The sequence below is a fragment of the Antechinus flavipes genome, chromosome 2 (assembly GCF_016432865.1).
Source record: "Antechinus flavipes isolate AdamAnt ecotype Samford, QLD, Australia chromosome 2, AdamAnt_v2, whole genome shotgun sequence".
In the NCBI taxonomy this organism is placed as follows: domain Eukaryota; kingdom Metazoa; phylum Chordata; class Mammalia; order Dasyuromorphia; family Dasyuridae; genus Antechinus; species Antechinus flavipes.
In genome coordinates, this window is record NC_067399.1 from 599,842,149 (window position 1) to 599,858,723 (window position 16,575).

Here is a 16,575-nt window from a genome sequence, read left to right on the forward strand (position 1 = left end):
TTGTTTTAGAAATAGATTTTAGAATTCTGATTTTTAAAGAGGGGTGCTTTTATTCATATATCCCTTTGTATTCACTGAACTTTTTCATTTCCTTAAACAAAAGGTTTTAATAAAGGAACTTAGAAATCACTTTTAGTCACTCAAAATTCCCTCCTTTGCCACTTGTATTCCACATTGCTGTATATGGCTCAATCCCATAGCGTGGGACTGAAACAAACCATCTGTTTCTTCACTTGTGCCAATATTATTATGATTATTTCAGTCTCAGTTTTGATGCCTTTTTGTATATGCATCTAGAAAAAATTTTTATCCTTCAAAATCTGCTACTCGGTCAACTGTTTAGCAACATGGGATCAGATTTTCACAGATTTTCTCATTTTTCTTTAGAATCACATAAAACAATAGCACTCTCTCTTATAATAAACATATTAGTGAGGGATACAAAGTTCTGCCCTCAGATTAAAAAAAACCCAATCATTTGTACACGTCCAGAGAGGGAGATGGAACTAGGAAATAGAATGTGTAAAGATTTCCATGGACTTCCAAGCTCAAAATGTGAATCACAAAGATCACTCAGTTGCCAATACATTGTTAAGTTCCATTAGGAAAAATATGGTAGCCAGAAAAAAGAGGCACTTATCTTACTGTGATCTGCCTTGATCTGACCACCTCTAGAATATAGTGATCACAATGGAATGCCACTTGTAAAACAAGCAGTTGGACAAGATGACTTTTAAAGTCCTTTGCAGATCTGAAATGGAAACTAAGCCAAAGGCCAGTCTTCGGAGACTGTAATGCTCTTTACACTCACACATGATGATACCATTATTAGCTGACTCTTCAAATGGGACATCACTGCTGTATTTACTTCATGCTGTATTTAGAATATAGTATAATTAATGCAATATTCTGGTAACCCATGCCTATAAGTTTAGCCTAAAATTTGTAATTTTAATTACCTCATTTATCAAGCATCAATGAGAGAATGATTTATTGCAAATATGTTTTTTCCCCAAAACCAGAAATATGAAGTCTTTTATAATGAAAAGAACACTGAACCCTGAGTCAGGAGACTTGAGTGAACACAGTGCCCTCATCTGTAAATGATGAATGTAAAAATATTTGTACTTTCCACTACATACTGTTGTTATGAGGAAAGTGCTCAGTAAATTTTGTATCAATTTACATTTTACAGCTTTAAGTTTTAAAATGTACAACTGTCCTAAGACTTTTGAGACACCATCTATGCATGGATGGATGTTACAGACATGTGGCTTTAATACTTTAGGGATATGGATGCAAATTCTAACTCTGCTTCTTATCCTCCATGTGACTTTGGGTTACGTCTAACCTGGGTTTCAGTTTCCCTATCCATGAAATGATTGCCTCTAAGGTCCACTCCTATGATTATCTTATGACTATAAGCGTTGTGCAACTTGAAGTACAAAATGTGGTCTATAATTTCTGGAGACTCCCAATGCAGGATTTTGCTTTGCTTGACTAGAATTTGTTAGAGGGTAACAAATTCCCTTCCATGGGAAGAAAAGAGGGAAAGAAAATAGATCTTTGGGGTTTTTTAAGTTTTAATTGATATGTTTTGCTTTTTTATTACAAACATTTAAAGATTAGTGCAACTTTCTTATAGGTCTCTTGTAACTAAGTAAAATTAAGTAATTTTAAGTAAAATTTAAATATTTATTAAGTAAATTTAAGTAATTTTAAAGTAAAAATTAAATAATATTAAGTATTACTTAAAGTAATATTAAATATACCAAAAAGTCATAGTTAAAGTAAAATTAAGTATACCATGTATAATTAAGTAATTTTAAGTAAAATTAAGAATATTGTGACCTCATGTGAAAATGTATGCAATATTTCATATCTTAGGAACCCCCTTAACTTCTTAATTTTTAAAAATTCACAGAAATCTCTCCCTCCCATCTCTACCCCATTAGAGAAAGAAAAAAAAATTCCTTGTAGCAAATATTCATTCAAAAAGAACAAATTACCTCAGTGGTTTTATACACACACACACACACACACACACACACAATATACACACCCCATTCTGTTTACTAAATTTGTCACATCTCTGTAAAACGTATTTCATCATTGATCCTCTATAATTATGAATGGCATCATAGATTTTTGTAAAATGAAAGAAAAAACATTTTTAAGAGTCAGTTGAAAGAACCCCAATACCTGGTCCTGCAGCTTCTGAAACATCAGAGGATGAGGTTCCTCTAGGATCTTCTCATTTAGGCGAGACTGTCCTTCCACATTAACTTGTGAGGAGGCTTTACTGGACAAAAAGGTCATGTAAATGTCTTTTGCTTTTTCCTGCATCTACAAGAAAACAAAATAAAAATCCACTTATTATCATCTGCCTACACACACACACATATACACACACACACACACCTATATCTATATATCTATATAAATATATATATTTAATTTATTAATTTATAAATATAAATAAATATCTATATAAAGATATATAAAGAGCCTATGGTTCTTTCTACAATACTTTCAGGCTTGTCAACATCTCCTAATGCTATGCATGTGGCAACCAGAAGAAACAGCCACATGAAAGAACATAATGCATCTCACCCTGCTTCTTCCCTCAGACTTAGACCCATTAATCTATACTTGTAACAGCAACTTTTAACCCTCATTTTCTTTCTGAATGACAGCTTAAAAGGGACTGACATTACTTGGCTTTTTTACTGAATACTCTTATTGATGTGGATGAGAACAGAAATAATGCCTCTAATAAATACAAGGTTTCAGGGTTAAGACACTGTCCAAATGAAGCAATGAAACATCAGATCCATGATATGATAATTAGTGAATTAGGCTAGTAGGAAATTCTACAACATTCAAAAACAAAAATTCAACAAAAACTTTATTGACTACTACATATACGGCATGGGTACTACATGCTAAAGATACCAGTGTAAATGATAAATAAATGCTCAGTACATTAGCCCCAAATGTTCATACCATTCATGAGATATTGTTGCTACATTACCAAGACCAATCTATATTTTATTTTTAGGCCAATAGGTTAAACAGTGAAAAATACAACATTTTTTTTTAAAGAGCTTTTTATTTACAAGTTATATGTATGGGTAATTTTACAGCATTGACAATTGCCAAACCTTCTGTTCCAATTTTTCCCCTCCTTCTCCCCACCCCCTCCCTTAGATGGCAGGATGACCAGTGGATGTTAAATATATTAAAGTATAAATTAGATACACAATAAGTATACATGACCAAACCATTATTTTGCTGTACAAAAAGAATCGGACTCTGAAATAGTGTACAATTAGCCTGTGAAGGAAATCCAAAATGCTGGCAGGCAAAAATATAGGGATTGGGAATTCAATGTAATGGTTCTTAGTCATCTCCCAGAGTTCTTTCACTGGGTGTAGCTGATTCAGTTCATTACTGCTCCATTGGAACTGATTTGGTTCATCTTATTGTTGAAGATGGCCACGTCCATCAGAATTGATCATCATATAATATTATTGTTGAAGTATATAATGATCTCCTGGCCCTGCTTGTTTCACTCAGCATCAGTTCGTGTAAGTCTCTCCAGTCCTTTCTGAAATCATCCTGTACAACATGCTTTTAAAAATAAAATGAAAATCTAGGAATATCCTGGGGGGGAGGGGGGAACTGTGGAATCAAATGGGAATGCTCTGATGAAGGGTTTTTCCATCTAAAAATTAAACAAGGATATTTAAAAACTGAAGTTACAGATGAATGATTTGCACACATAAAATACTTTTCAATCTTTAAAGTGCAATACAAATGTCAACTATTATTATTACTAAAAGTCACAACAGCTATTGTCATATAGTCTTTGTAACAATGAATCTTTGAACAATGTAACGATGTCATACAATCTTCGTAACTATATTGTAGTACATTGTGCTCTGTTTTAAAAAATAAAAATAAAATATAAAGCACAAAGCTCTGTTTGCTGACTATGGATCAGAAACCTCTATACCCATTCTCTCATTCTATACAATTCTTGTCTGATTCTTTCCAAAATTCTTTCCTAGTAAATCAGCTGACTAACCAAAACATAAATAGAGAGATAGATAGAGAGTTAGATAGCTACCATACAGCTCAAGCCTTTCTTTCATTCTGCAGATAAGAAAGCAAACTACTACACCAAGAGAAAGAGTCTTGGTGGTGGTTGTTGTTGTTATTGGTGTGTGTGTGTGTGTGTGTGTGTGTGTGTGTGTGTGTGTGTGTGTGTGTTATATCACATTGCTCTTGAACAAAATACAAATTTTTGTGTCAGGTATAAAGTCAATGAATTGTTTATTGGGGACGAGAAGCTATATAAATTACCAGAAGCTGGTAGATAGCCAGTCATATAGACTTCTGATTTTCAACATATTTCTGTCATGTTGGACTTAAAAAAAAACTTCATCATGCTCTTACAAAATTTTAATATCTATCACTTTGGAAAAGCTAATAGAAAACTGCTACTACCCACCTGGAATGACTGAGATACCAGACTGCCTGGAAAAGAGTTCCTCCAGTGGGAGACCCATTCCAGTCAAAGATAAAAACAAGAGAAGAGGTCACAGAATGAGAGCTTAAAGGGATCTTGGAAGTCATGGCCATGAGAGAATTGGGAAGTAGCAGGGATAAAGGAAGGAAAGGAGGATTTCCTAAAGAGGTAATAAATGGAAGAGCTGGGATTTGAACTGAAATCTTCTGACTTCAGAGTCAATCTTCTTTTCAGTATACTACATTGTCTAATCATGTGCCTCCTCTTGCTTGCAAAAAATTTCTTTGAGTTATCTGGCTAATGCAGAAATATCTTAGTTCCAGAACCCTAATAAATACTCTCAAGGAATGCCCTAAAAAATGTATCAGAAGGAACTACTACAAGAAAACCAAAGAGAAATGACTATAAGATCCTCTATCCAGAATTTCACAAGTTTTCTAGAAACCTGTAAAGATTCTATAGATCTGCAGAAAATATAGTGCACTAAGTACCCAAACCTGCAGCAGGAAATGAGAGCAAATTCAAATTCAGATCTAATCAGCCCATGTTCTAGCTTACAGGGCCTCAGTAGCACCCGGGAAGCTAGTACTAAAATGAAGCAGGTGATAGGGCATGACGAGTAATCAGCATAGGACATCCAGAGCCCATCAGTGCTTCATCAGGACAAAAAGCTAACACAGACCCAGACTAGCACCCAGCTAGCCCATGTCCAAACCATAACAAAAATTAGACTGCTGCTGAACAATAGCAAGAGCCAGGGCTAGTACAGCACCTACCAGAGCTACCAGTATCTTTTTGGGGCCAGTGACAGAGCCAGCTGCAGATTTAGACTGTGCAAGAATGAGACATAGAAGAGGTTCAGGTCAAACCTAAGGTTAACCACCAGAAATTCATGCTAAAACCAAGGAACTTCTACAGAGAATGGGGCCTGAACTTAGCCACAAAAACCAGGACCAAGCTGGGCCTACTCACACTGTCCAAGATTATAGGAGGAAGCAGATCCTGATCTGAGTTTATAATCCCAATCCAGAAAATGAAGCTGAACCTATGAGTAAACAGGGAAAAAATACTAAACATGATAAATTTTATGGATTGAAAGTAGCCTATGATATCAACTCAGAAGAGAGTGACTCCAAATGAGTCCATATAAAACCTTGAAGGAAAAAGGATTCTAAGACTAGAAGAAATCAATCAAGAGACACAAATTTCAATGCTATTTAAACATTTAAAAATGTTTAAACATTTAAAGGAATAGAAAGGAGAATTAATAAAAATAAATCTAAGTAACCAGGAAATATTAATTGCTCAAGAATAGGCTACACTAATATAATAAAAAGAACAATACTATCTAAATTAATTGACTTATTCAGTGTCAGATCAATCATACTACCAAATAATTACTTTAGACGGTGACAAAAGATAACAAAATTTAGGAAGAACAAAATGTCAAAAATTTCAAAGGGCATATGGAAAAAGATATGGAAAAGAAAGAGGCATGCCAATTCTCAAACTATACAATATCATCAAAACTATTTGTTGCAAGTTAAAAAACTGAGGCACCAATTACTGAAATAGATTAGATATACAAATCTATAAAACAAAGCAAAAATAATAACATGTTCAACAAATCCAAAGACCACATCTTCTGCAATGAAGACTCACTAGAAAGCAATATGGCAGAAATTAGGTATAAAACAACAATTCACGCCAAATACTCAAACTAGCCCAAAAAGACCCAAGGCATAGATATAAAAAATGACATTAAAAAAATAAATAAAGGATCAAAAAAGGAAACGTCTTTTGTAGCTATAAAAAAAGCTCATTACCAAATAAAGAATAAAGAGGTTCAAAGAAGATAAAATGAACAGCTTTGATTAAACAAAATTAAAGTTTTTAGAGAAGTTAATGGAGTTAAAAACCAAAAAGGAAACAGTTAACTAGAAAAGGACCTCAGCAGCAAGTTTCTCTGATAAAAGTCTCATATCCAAAATGTACAAAAATTTGATTCAATACAAAAGAATAAACAACACTATCTAGTAGATTAAGGTCAAGAAAACGAACAAGCAATTTTCAGAGGAAAACCTCCAACTTATCAATAGCCAATTCAAGAAATGTTCAAAATCATTAATAATTCAAGAAATGAAAATTAAAGAAACCATAAGACTCCACCTCCTGCTCATTTGATTGGCAAAGATTTTTTTAAAAAAGGAAAATTATGGTGTTTAGATGGATGGTGGGAAAATGGGCAACTTTTGCAGCTATAAAAAGGAAGAAAGTTCATTACCAAAATAAAAAATAAAGAGGATCCCAGAAGATTAAATTAACAATTTTGAGTACATAAAATTAAAGTTTTTAAGGAAAGCCAATGCACTAACATTGTCCAAATTCGAAAGATTTAAACATTCTGATCTATGTAAAAATCAAGCATGATTCCAGAGGACCAAAAATAGAGAAGGCTGTCTAACTCCTGAATGACTATAATGCAGAATGAGACACATATTTTTGGAAATGGCCAATATGGGATTTGTTATGCTTGACTATATTAATTTGTTACAAGGATTTTTTTTTTCCTAAAGAGAGGGAGGTGGAAGAGAGAAAAAAAAGTCTTGACAATTAAAAAAAAAAAAAGAAAAAAGAGATGATGGAAGAGATGGAATCTGAGACTTGTATTAATTAAAAAATAAAGTAAGCAGAATGCACTGGAGAGAACAACTGATACAATACCATAGTAAAGATGGTAAAAACAAACAACATTTAAAGACTTAAGAACTCTAATCAATACAAAAACTAACCACAATTAAAGAGGGCAGATGATAATATAAACTATTCATTTCTTAAGAAAGAAGTGATGAATTTGACATGTAGAATGAGCATTTTCAGAGATAGCTAATATACAAACTTTGTTTTGCTTAACTACATATATGTGTGTGTTTTAAGGGTTTTGTTGTTCTATTTTCAAAGTAGGGAAGAGAAATAAGACAGAGTAGTAATATAGTTGTCTTAAAAAAAAAAAAAAGATCATTGAAGCATTTTTTTAAATCATAGAAGAGAACCTAAGGAAGGAAATAAGGAAACATATAAGCAGAACAGCTTTGAAAGATACATGATTTAGTCACATACTTAAAAATCTTGAAAAATAGAAACTGCAATTTCACACACAATCCTTTTTTTAAAATTGCTCATCTTATTAAATGTTTGTTAAGTTTGGAATTAAAAAACAGGAAATTGCTTAAAAAGAAAAAAAAAAATCACCTTACCAAAATTGAAGTGAAAAGAAGCCCTATTTTGGAAGAGATGCTAATGAGATGTTTATTCTTAAAACAAACAAACATCTCAAGTAAAATGATTAATTTGTGACAGAAGGAAAAAAAAGACACAGATAATATTACATTAAAAAAAATCTCAATGAATCAAACTTTAAAATTAAAAAATCATAAGACCTTCCGGCCTTGCCCTAGTCAATAAAATTATGAACCCTCTTATACCTCTACCCCCCACACACATATCCTCACTACAAGATAAATTTTAAAATCATCTCCTTATCCTTAATAAAATCTGAATGTTTCCAAGTACTAGAGGACTAGCAAAGTATATGTAGGATCATCTCTCAGGATTCCAAGTAAGATCACATTTTGGGATCTGTTTATCTTATGATCTACACCATACTTCTCCATTCTTATTCTGGAGAGATCAGATTACAATAGACACCTAGAAGAGCAGTGAAACTGAAAATAAGTTAAGGTAATAGAGTAATCTAGGAGGGAAATGAATGGAAGTAGAAAGGGGAAGTCCTCCTAGTTTAGCTAAATATCAAAGGATTTTCAGAGTAGTAGTGAACATTATGGTTTGTGTGTGCATCAGGTAACATATATAGCTATATTACATATATACACACAAATCTACTCATGTGTATGCATATATGTATGTTGAGTATACACCAGTGCATTGTGCATGTGCATATACCATGTATGTACAACACATGTAGACCATACTGGTTCTTTTTTGTCATACATGTATGTATCATATATGCACGTGTGTGTTTGTGTATGCCTCAGGACTTCTCCCATGCATAACTACCCTGACATTATGGCAGTAAGTCAGGGACTAAAAAGCTTGCCCAGGCCCTTCATATTAGTTACAGCTTTGCCTGAAGCCCATTAACTTTTTTTTTTGGCCATTTTCTGCATTTTTCTGTGCTGTACATTTTGGTCAGAATAGTTTCAGTACCAGTTCTTATCTTGGCCAGGAAAAGAAATGTGACTGAAAAGGGAAACACTCAGTCAACCACAAACAAGTCACGGGAATACTCTGTGTTCAAGCACTGAACAGTTCACAAAAAAGAAGAAGCATGTCTGGCTATTTTAGTGAGTTTTCTTGTGTTTGGTTAACCCTGTTGTAGCTCCTGCAGTATTTGCTGATAGGACTGGTGTCTATGGCTTCCAACTGTACCATTGTAATCTGCCTGAGCTGGGAAGGATCTTTATGATCACCACTAAATCCAGCCCTTTCATTTTCTGACAAGGAAACAGACCCAGAAAAGAGGACTAATTTATTTAAAGTCATGCAAGGAAGAAATATAGCCAAAATAAAAACTTGGCAAATCATTCTATAAGACACATTCCATCTCTAAATTTCTGGGATTCTAATATATATTGATATATTCCCAATAATGAAGACGGTAGTTAGCTAAAAATCACTTTTCTGCATGTCATGTTCATTTCAAAATCTCAGAGTTACAAGCAACTTGAGAAGCTCTAGTGTTCAATATTTAAATTAACTAAACAAAAATGCTTTCTACTGCCTATATGACAAGTGATCACCCAGCTTTTATATAAGATTGCTTGTGACAGACCATAAGATCATAGAATCAAGTTTTGAGCCCAAACCTTGTGTTTTCTCCTCCACACCTTGAACCTGCCACTTCCCAAAGAATACACACCATTCTGCCTAGCTCTACTTGGGAAAAGATTTAGTCAAAAAAGTCTTTGTATTTCAGTCTTCTCTTTCTTTCCCTCCAACCACCTGGAAAATACAATTGAAAGTAATCTTGTCTCCAGGTTTAATAAGAATCCCTTTATCCCCAGCACTGAGCACAATGTCTGGCATATAAGAATATAATAAATGCTTGCTAATTGATTGATCTTTATGGTTGCTAGGAATAACAACACCTTATATGTGTTAACTTAACTAAGTTAAGTTGTTAGAGTTCAAATGTTGGAGTTTGTTCTTCTCAGAGCACAGCCGGTTTAGAGGCTTGGAGTCCTTCGGATGTCTCCAAATCCAAAGGTTTTGTCCTTCAGCCTCTGCCTCTGCTTTCTTCAGCCTCCAGAGCCAGCACCGCTCTTCATGTCATTCCGGTGAAATCTCGACTTGTAGCGTCTTCCTCTGAAGAACTTCTTCAACTGGCCCATTGGCCTATTTATGCTCCTTCCAGAGAGAGGGATTATGGGTTTTCTCCCATAGTGCTCTCTGGCCCAAAGAGCTTCAAGGGAGGTATGAACTCATTGAACTCCAATGAGTAAAGGTGTGAACACAAGCCTTGTATTGATTAGTTCTACTTAGTACCTAGTTTCAGGTTCTGGCCAAAACATCTTCTTGTAAGATTAGATCAACTCTAATTAGTTAGCAGTTAGTAAGGATTCCAACATTAAGTGAAGACTTTCCTCACAACAGATCTATGAAACAGGTAAGACTGTGTATTATTGTCATTTTGCAAATAAAAAACTGAGGCTGAGAGGTATAAAATGACTTGCCTAAGGTAACACAATTGGTAGGTGCCAGAGGCCAAATACATACACAGATCTCTTAATAGTAAGACCAAGGATCATTCCACTATGTCCTTCTGCCTTTCAGAAGAGAAAGGCAGCTCAGGCAGTTAGGTGGTACATTGGATAAATTTTTGAGCCTGGAGTCAGGAAGACTTGAGTTCAAATCCCACATCAGATACTTACTGGCTATGAGATCTTAGGCAAGACACCTCTGTCTGCCTCAATTTCCTCCACTGTAAAACATAGATAACAATAGCTCCTACCTCACAGGGTTGTTAGAACCATCACATGAAATATTTATAAAAAAGATAATACAATGTACTTAATAAATGTTTTTTATTACCAGGTTAACACTTTCAAAAAATAATAATGATGTAATAGTCTAGAGAGTTGTTCAGGTGGTAAGAGGTTAAAAGATTTGCCTAGGTTCATACAACTAGCATACACTGGAGGCAGAAGCAGAAGAGGTTCATTACATATAGAGGGGCTCACTTCAAACCAAAAAGTATTTTTAACCACAGAAACTCAAAGGTTATCTATTAAGGCAGAAGAGATTAAGGCAGAAGAGACATGCAATGTCATAAGTGCAATATGCTCACAGATAACTGAAGTATTAAGTTTCATTATTCCTTCTCCAAAAATGTTTGAATCAGAAGCCAAGAGTTGAAAATTATGTTCATATGTATCAATTTTATAAAGGCAATCACAATCATTTGGGAAGAACAAGATTTGTCTAAAAATGTGCAGTGTTTATTGATGCAGCACATAGATAGGACTGTAACCAATGTGTTGCTCCTTATTCACATGCTTAAAAATTTCAAAATCTTAGAGGGAGAAGGAAACTCACAGATATAGCCCCATATATTCAATTGACACAAGGGAACCAAGGGTCAAGGAATGAAGGTGACAGGAATTTGCAGGAGAAACATGATTAAACATGATCTTGTCTCCTACTCTGTTTTCCAAATGAATATAGCACTTTACAAAGTATCTTCTTCACAACATCCTAGGAGGTAGTTAATGGGGTCTAAAGATTATAGTTACAAATTAACTGGTACATGAGATGCCTATAAAGAGAGAATCCCTCACAGAAGCAGCTACACCCAAAGAAAGAACACTGGGAAATGAATGTAAACTGTTTGCATTTTGGTTCTTCTTCCTGGTTTATTTATACCTTCTGAATCCAATTCTTCCTGTGCAACAAGAGAATTGTTTGGTTCTGTACACATATATTGTATCTAGGATATACTGTAACCTATTTAACATGTAAAGGACTGCTTGTCTTCTGGGGGAGGGAGTGGAGGGAGGGAGGGGAAAAACTGGAACAGAAGTGAGTGCAAAGGATAATGTTATAAAAAATTACCCAGGCATAGGCTCTGTCAATAAAAAGTTATAATTATTAAAATAAAAAAATAAAAAAGGAGAGAATCCCTCTATCAGTTCAAGTTGGCACATTCATTATAACTACTTAGTCATTTGTGCAAGTTCCCTTAGGTAGTCTTAGAAATATATAATATAAGTGTTATCATCCCCATTTTGCAAATGAAAAAACTAAGACTTGGAGATATTAAATAATTTGGCCAAGGTCAAAGAATTAATAAATACCAGAACCAGAATATAAACCACATCTTCTGGCTACAAATCCAGGACTTTTTGCCATCATTAAAGGGTTCCACCATCTTGAAAAGGAAATATTTTCCACTATCAGAGCATTTCATGCACTGCCTATATTGATGCCTAAAAAAGTCATTTACTCATTCAACATGGATTTATTAATATCTATATTCCAAGAATTGTACTTTATACTTTTATGTATTCCTTAAAAGTATTTCTGCCTCAAGAGTTAACACAAGGCATATACCTATTTTGTAAAATCAAATAGCTTTTTATCTTTTATTATGTGGTCTGGCATTTAACAGATATTTAGTCCAATGCCAAGTCCACATGAATTTACTCACAAAAACAGCAAATGATGGAAAGATATCACATACATTCCTAAAGCCCATGTTGAAGCTAAGTCCTGGTTAACACAAATAAGGAATCCCCTGAAATAGACATAAGAATTCAGATTCAACCTATTCAAAGTCATAATTGTAGAAAATATGCTGCTTCCAGCCCAATGGAAATCTATAGGGCAAATTCAAATAATGTAACCACTTAAAGGTAATTCATTATTTGTCCTAATCAGGGTCCTAGCTTCATTGATAATAACTCCTAGCAGTACTAAATTTGTTGTTATTTCTATTACAAAAGTCTTGCAATTCTTTTCTTTACTTCTGCCTAATCCCCTCAATCACCCAACTTTGCAAGCAAGATATTAGGGGGTTGAGAGGATCTGGGAGTATTTTCTGGTTCTATATATTTTACTATAAACCATACATATTCAGCAACATTCAAGGAATGAATTTTTTTTTAAAAACCAGGACTTCCTCCATGGTTCATTAAGAGATAAAAAGTTGCTTTGCTAAATATATCCTATATGCTAACTCATGTGGAAGAAGCACTTTTAAATAATGTTTAAAAATATAAAGTAATCATAAAAATAGTCAAGCTGTGTTAGAAGGCTGACCAAACAATGCTAAGAATTTATTACATTTAACAACTTTAGTTGTAGGTGCAAAGACCTTTCCTTCAAATGGTTGCAATTGATACAATGAAATCAAAAGAAATCTATAGATTAAATCTTAATGTGTATATTATACATATATATGTATACATACACATTCATTTAGAAAAGGTGGAGAATATACACAAATAGATAAGAGAAGCAGCACTGTATAGTAAGAATCAGAAAACATAGTCCCAATCTGGCTATGTGATTATGAGAAAAATCACTTAAATCTGTCTATGTCTCAGTTTCTTTATTCTTACAAAGGGGATTTGTTAAATATATCCTACACAAATAAATTAATAAATACACACATACACCTCTGAGAGAAAGATATATATATGTACATATATATATATATAAAATATTATAAATATATACAAGGTATACAAATATCTCCCTCCCAGGTTTGCTATAAGCAAAGGAGATACAGTTGGGGAAAAGCCCAAAATTTTATTAGTAGATGGAATTCCCAAGTGAAGAAACTTTTATCAATTAATGCAATTCACCATCATGTCTCCAATCCAGAATCTCAGAGAGTTGTCTAGATGCAGGACTTCTTAAACTTTTTTTCACTAAAGACTTTTTTTTACCTGAGAAATTTTTGCATGACCCTGGGTATATGGGTGCATAAAATAGTTTTACAAATCAAACATTTATTTATACTAAATCACAATTTCATGACCCTCACATTCATTTTCGGGACTCTATATGGGGTTACAACCCACAGTTTAAGCAGCTTTGGCCTACAGAAACTGGAAACTGAATGGATGCCCATCAATTGGAGAATGGTTAAATAAATTGTGGTATATGAATATTATGGAATATTATTGTTCTGTAAGAAATGACCAGCAGGATGATTTCAGAAAGGCCTGGAGAGACTTACATGAACTGATGCTGAGTGAAATGAGCAGGACCAGAAGCTCATTATATACGGCAACAACAATACTATATGAATTCTGATGGATGTGGTCATCTCCAGCAATGAGATGAACCAAATCAGTTCAAACAGAGCAGCAATTAACTGAACCTGCTACACCCAGCAAAAGAACTCTGGGAGATGACTATGAACCACTACATAGAATTCCCAATCCCTCTATTTTTGTCTACCTGCATTTTTGATTTCCATCACAGGCTAATAGTACACTATTTCAAAATCTGACTCTTTTTATACAGCAAAATAACTGTTTGGACATATATACATATATTGTATTTAATTTATATTTTAACATATTTAACATGTATTGGTCAATCTGCCATCTGGGGGAAGGGATGGGGAGAAGGAGGGAAAAAGTTGGAACAAAAGGATTTGCAATTGTCAATGCTGAAAAATTACCCATGCATATATCTTGTAAATAAATAGCTATAATAAAAAAAGGAAAAAAAAAAAAAAAAAAAAAAAAAAGCTTTGGCCTAGAACACTGAGAAGTTAAGTGATGTGCCTGCACAGTCAGTATATATCAAAGACTGGCCTTGAACTCAAGTTTCAAGGACATTTTAAGATGTATCCCTATTTATAATTATTGAAAAGTATTTTCCAGCCACCCATAGTGTGTAGCAGCAGAAAAAGTACTTGACAAGAAGTCAGACAACTTAGATTCTTTTCTAGCTCTATCATGGATGGCACAGTAGATCGAAGGTCTGCTTCAGGAAAACTTGAGTTCAAATCCAGCCTCAGACACTTACCTGGGCAAGTCAATTAATCTTTTTTAACTCAGTTTCCCCATCTGCAAAATGAGCTAAAGAAGGAGATAGCAAACTACTCTAGTCTCTTTGTCAAAAAAACCACAAATAGTGAACAGTCAAATGTGACTGAAATGGCTGAAGCAGCTCAGCATCCAATTCTATCAAGAACTAGCTTTTACCTTACACAATCTTTTGTGGGCCCCAGTTTCCTCACTTTTAAAATAAAAAGAACAGAGCTTCCCCTATCTGCTTTTCAGTGATGCTACAGTATTAAATAAGGTAAAGGATTTGAAGATTCTTTAAAGAGTATAAGGCTCTATAAAAAGTCATGGCATCAATATTATTTATATTAAAGAGAACAGCTTGGGTGGTACAACAAAAAGAGCATTTGCTTTTGAATCAAAGGACATGTATTCAAGCCTCAGCCTTGTCATTTACTAGTTATGTGACTTTCCTCTGGGTCTCCCAGAGGATTAGATTAAAGTATTTGGATTAGATGAAAGTATTTAATTATTCAGGTGATAACAAAATGTAAATGCATCATGCAAAGCCTCCACACTCCCTCTTAAGAATGCACATAAGTATCCACTCAGCACTTAAATCTAAAGTTACACAGTACTCTCCCCTCCCACCCCAAAATACTTTTCATCTGAAATTTTCAATAAGTTGATGACTTCTACTGAAATGAAGTAGAATAATTCATAATTATCTTTGCTAATGGCAAAAATAAAGAGGAAACCCTGTTGTCCCATGTCCACTTGAGAAATTAATGACAACATTGCCTTAGATTTCTCTCTTAGAAATTCTCTTTGCTTAATTCTATGCCTAGGAAGTGAAAGAACTTTGCATCTCCCTGCTTCCCCTCCATACCGAACAAGAGACAAAGAAAAGTATCTTGTGGACATCTGTAGATTCAAAGGAGCTACGTGTCCTCAGTATTAACCATGGTTGTTTGTCTCTCCCAACAAATAAATGCCATCTTTCCCAACATGTCCCACTCTATGTGCTGTTTTTTCCTCCTTAAGATTGGCCTGATATGACTCTATTCAGGATTTCTGTGGTGACATTTACTTCATGAAAGTCTTTGAGAGAATGGCAGTACTTTTAAAAAATATCAAGGTAATTTTAAAGTCTTCTGGGTACTTTTTAAATTTTTATTTTTAATTTATGGAGTAAAACAAGTATTTTCATAACACAGTACAATAAAAAGATGATTGTCATGAACTTTTAACAAAAAGAAATTGGGATCTTATTTTATTTCCTCAAATTACTTTTGTAATTGTTAGTGACACTTTTGTAGGTTATCATTCATTAAAACACGGTACAAGTGAGGAAGGCCCTGGCTGTGAGGTGGAAGATCTAGGCTTGTTCCCAGACCCCTCTGTAGCTTTAAACTACCTACTGACTTCCCTTTTCAAATCTCTCATGTCTTTCAGGGCTGACATTTTACACGAATCTGACACTCCCAAGCTTTCCAATTTGCCTGGACTTTTTTCTTTTAGTGCAAACTTTTGGAAAATCTGAATGCCAGTAAAAAAAAAAACAAAAACACAGTCTCATCCCATCCCTCTACTCCCTTCATACTCCTGGGAGTCAGAAAGAGTAAACAAAACACTTTATGTTAAAGGGCTAGTTAACTCAACCAATGAGTACAGTTTGGCAGTTCACTGACTGGTTTCACAAGGGAAAGAAATGGAGAATTATGAAGGAGATGTGAAAGAAGCATAACTTGCACCAAACCTTCTTAAGTCTAATATTAGCTAGGTACTATAGTGGATAGAGTGCTGGGACTGTAATGAGAAAGATTCATCTTCCCAAGTTCAAATCCGACTCAGATACTTACAAGCTATATGACTCTGGGCAAATCACTTAACTCTGCTTCCATTTCTTCATCTGCAAAATGAGCTGGAGAAGGAAATGGCAAACTACTCTGGTATCCCTTATCAAGAAAACCCCAAATGGGGTCATAAAGAATCGGA

General features: G+C 34.3%; 1 protein-coding gene across 3 annotated transcripts in view; it reads right to left on the bottom strand.

Annotated features, from left to right (window-relative positions):
* RGS10 (regulator of G protein signaling 10) overlaps positions 1–16,575 on the bottom strand; it is a 64,623-nt gene that overhangs the window by 23,516 nt on the left and 24,532 nt on the right. For all 3 annotated transcript variants that reach the window (XR_007951142.1, XM_051981536.1, XM_051981535.1), the window contains exon 4: positions 2,203–2,346. Coding sequence is in view for 2 of the 3 variants with exons in the window: in XM_051981536.1 (XP_051837496.1) it covers positions 2,203–2,346 (144 nt within the window). In the remaining variant the exon portion in view is untranslated. The remainder of the gene's footprint in view (positions 1–2,202; positions 2,347–16,575) is intronic.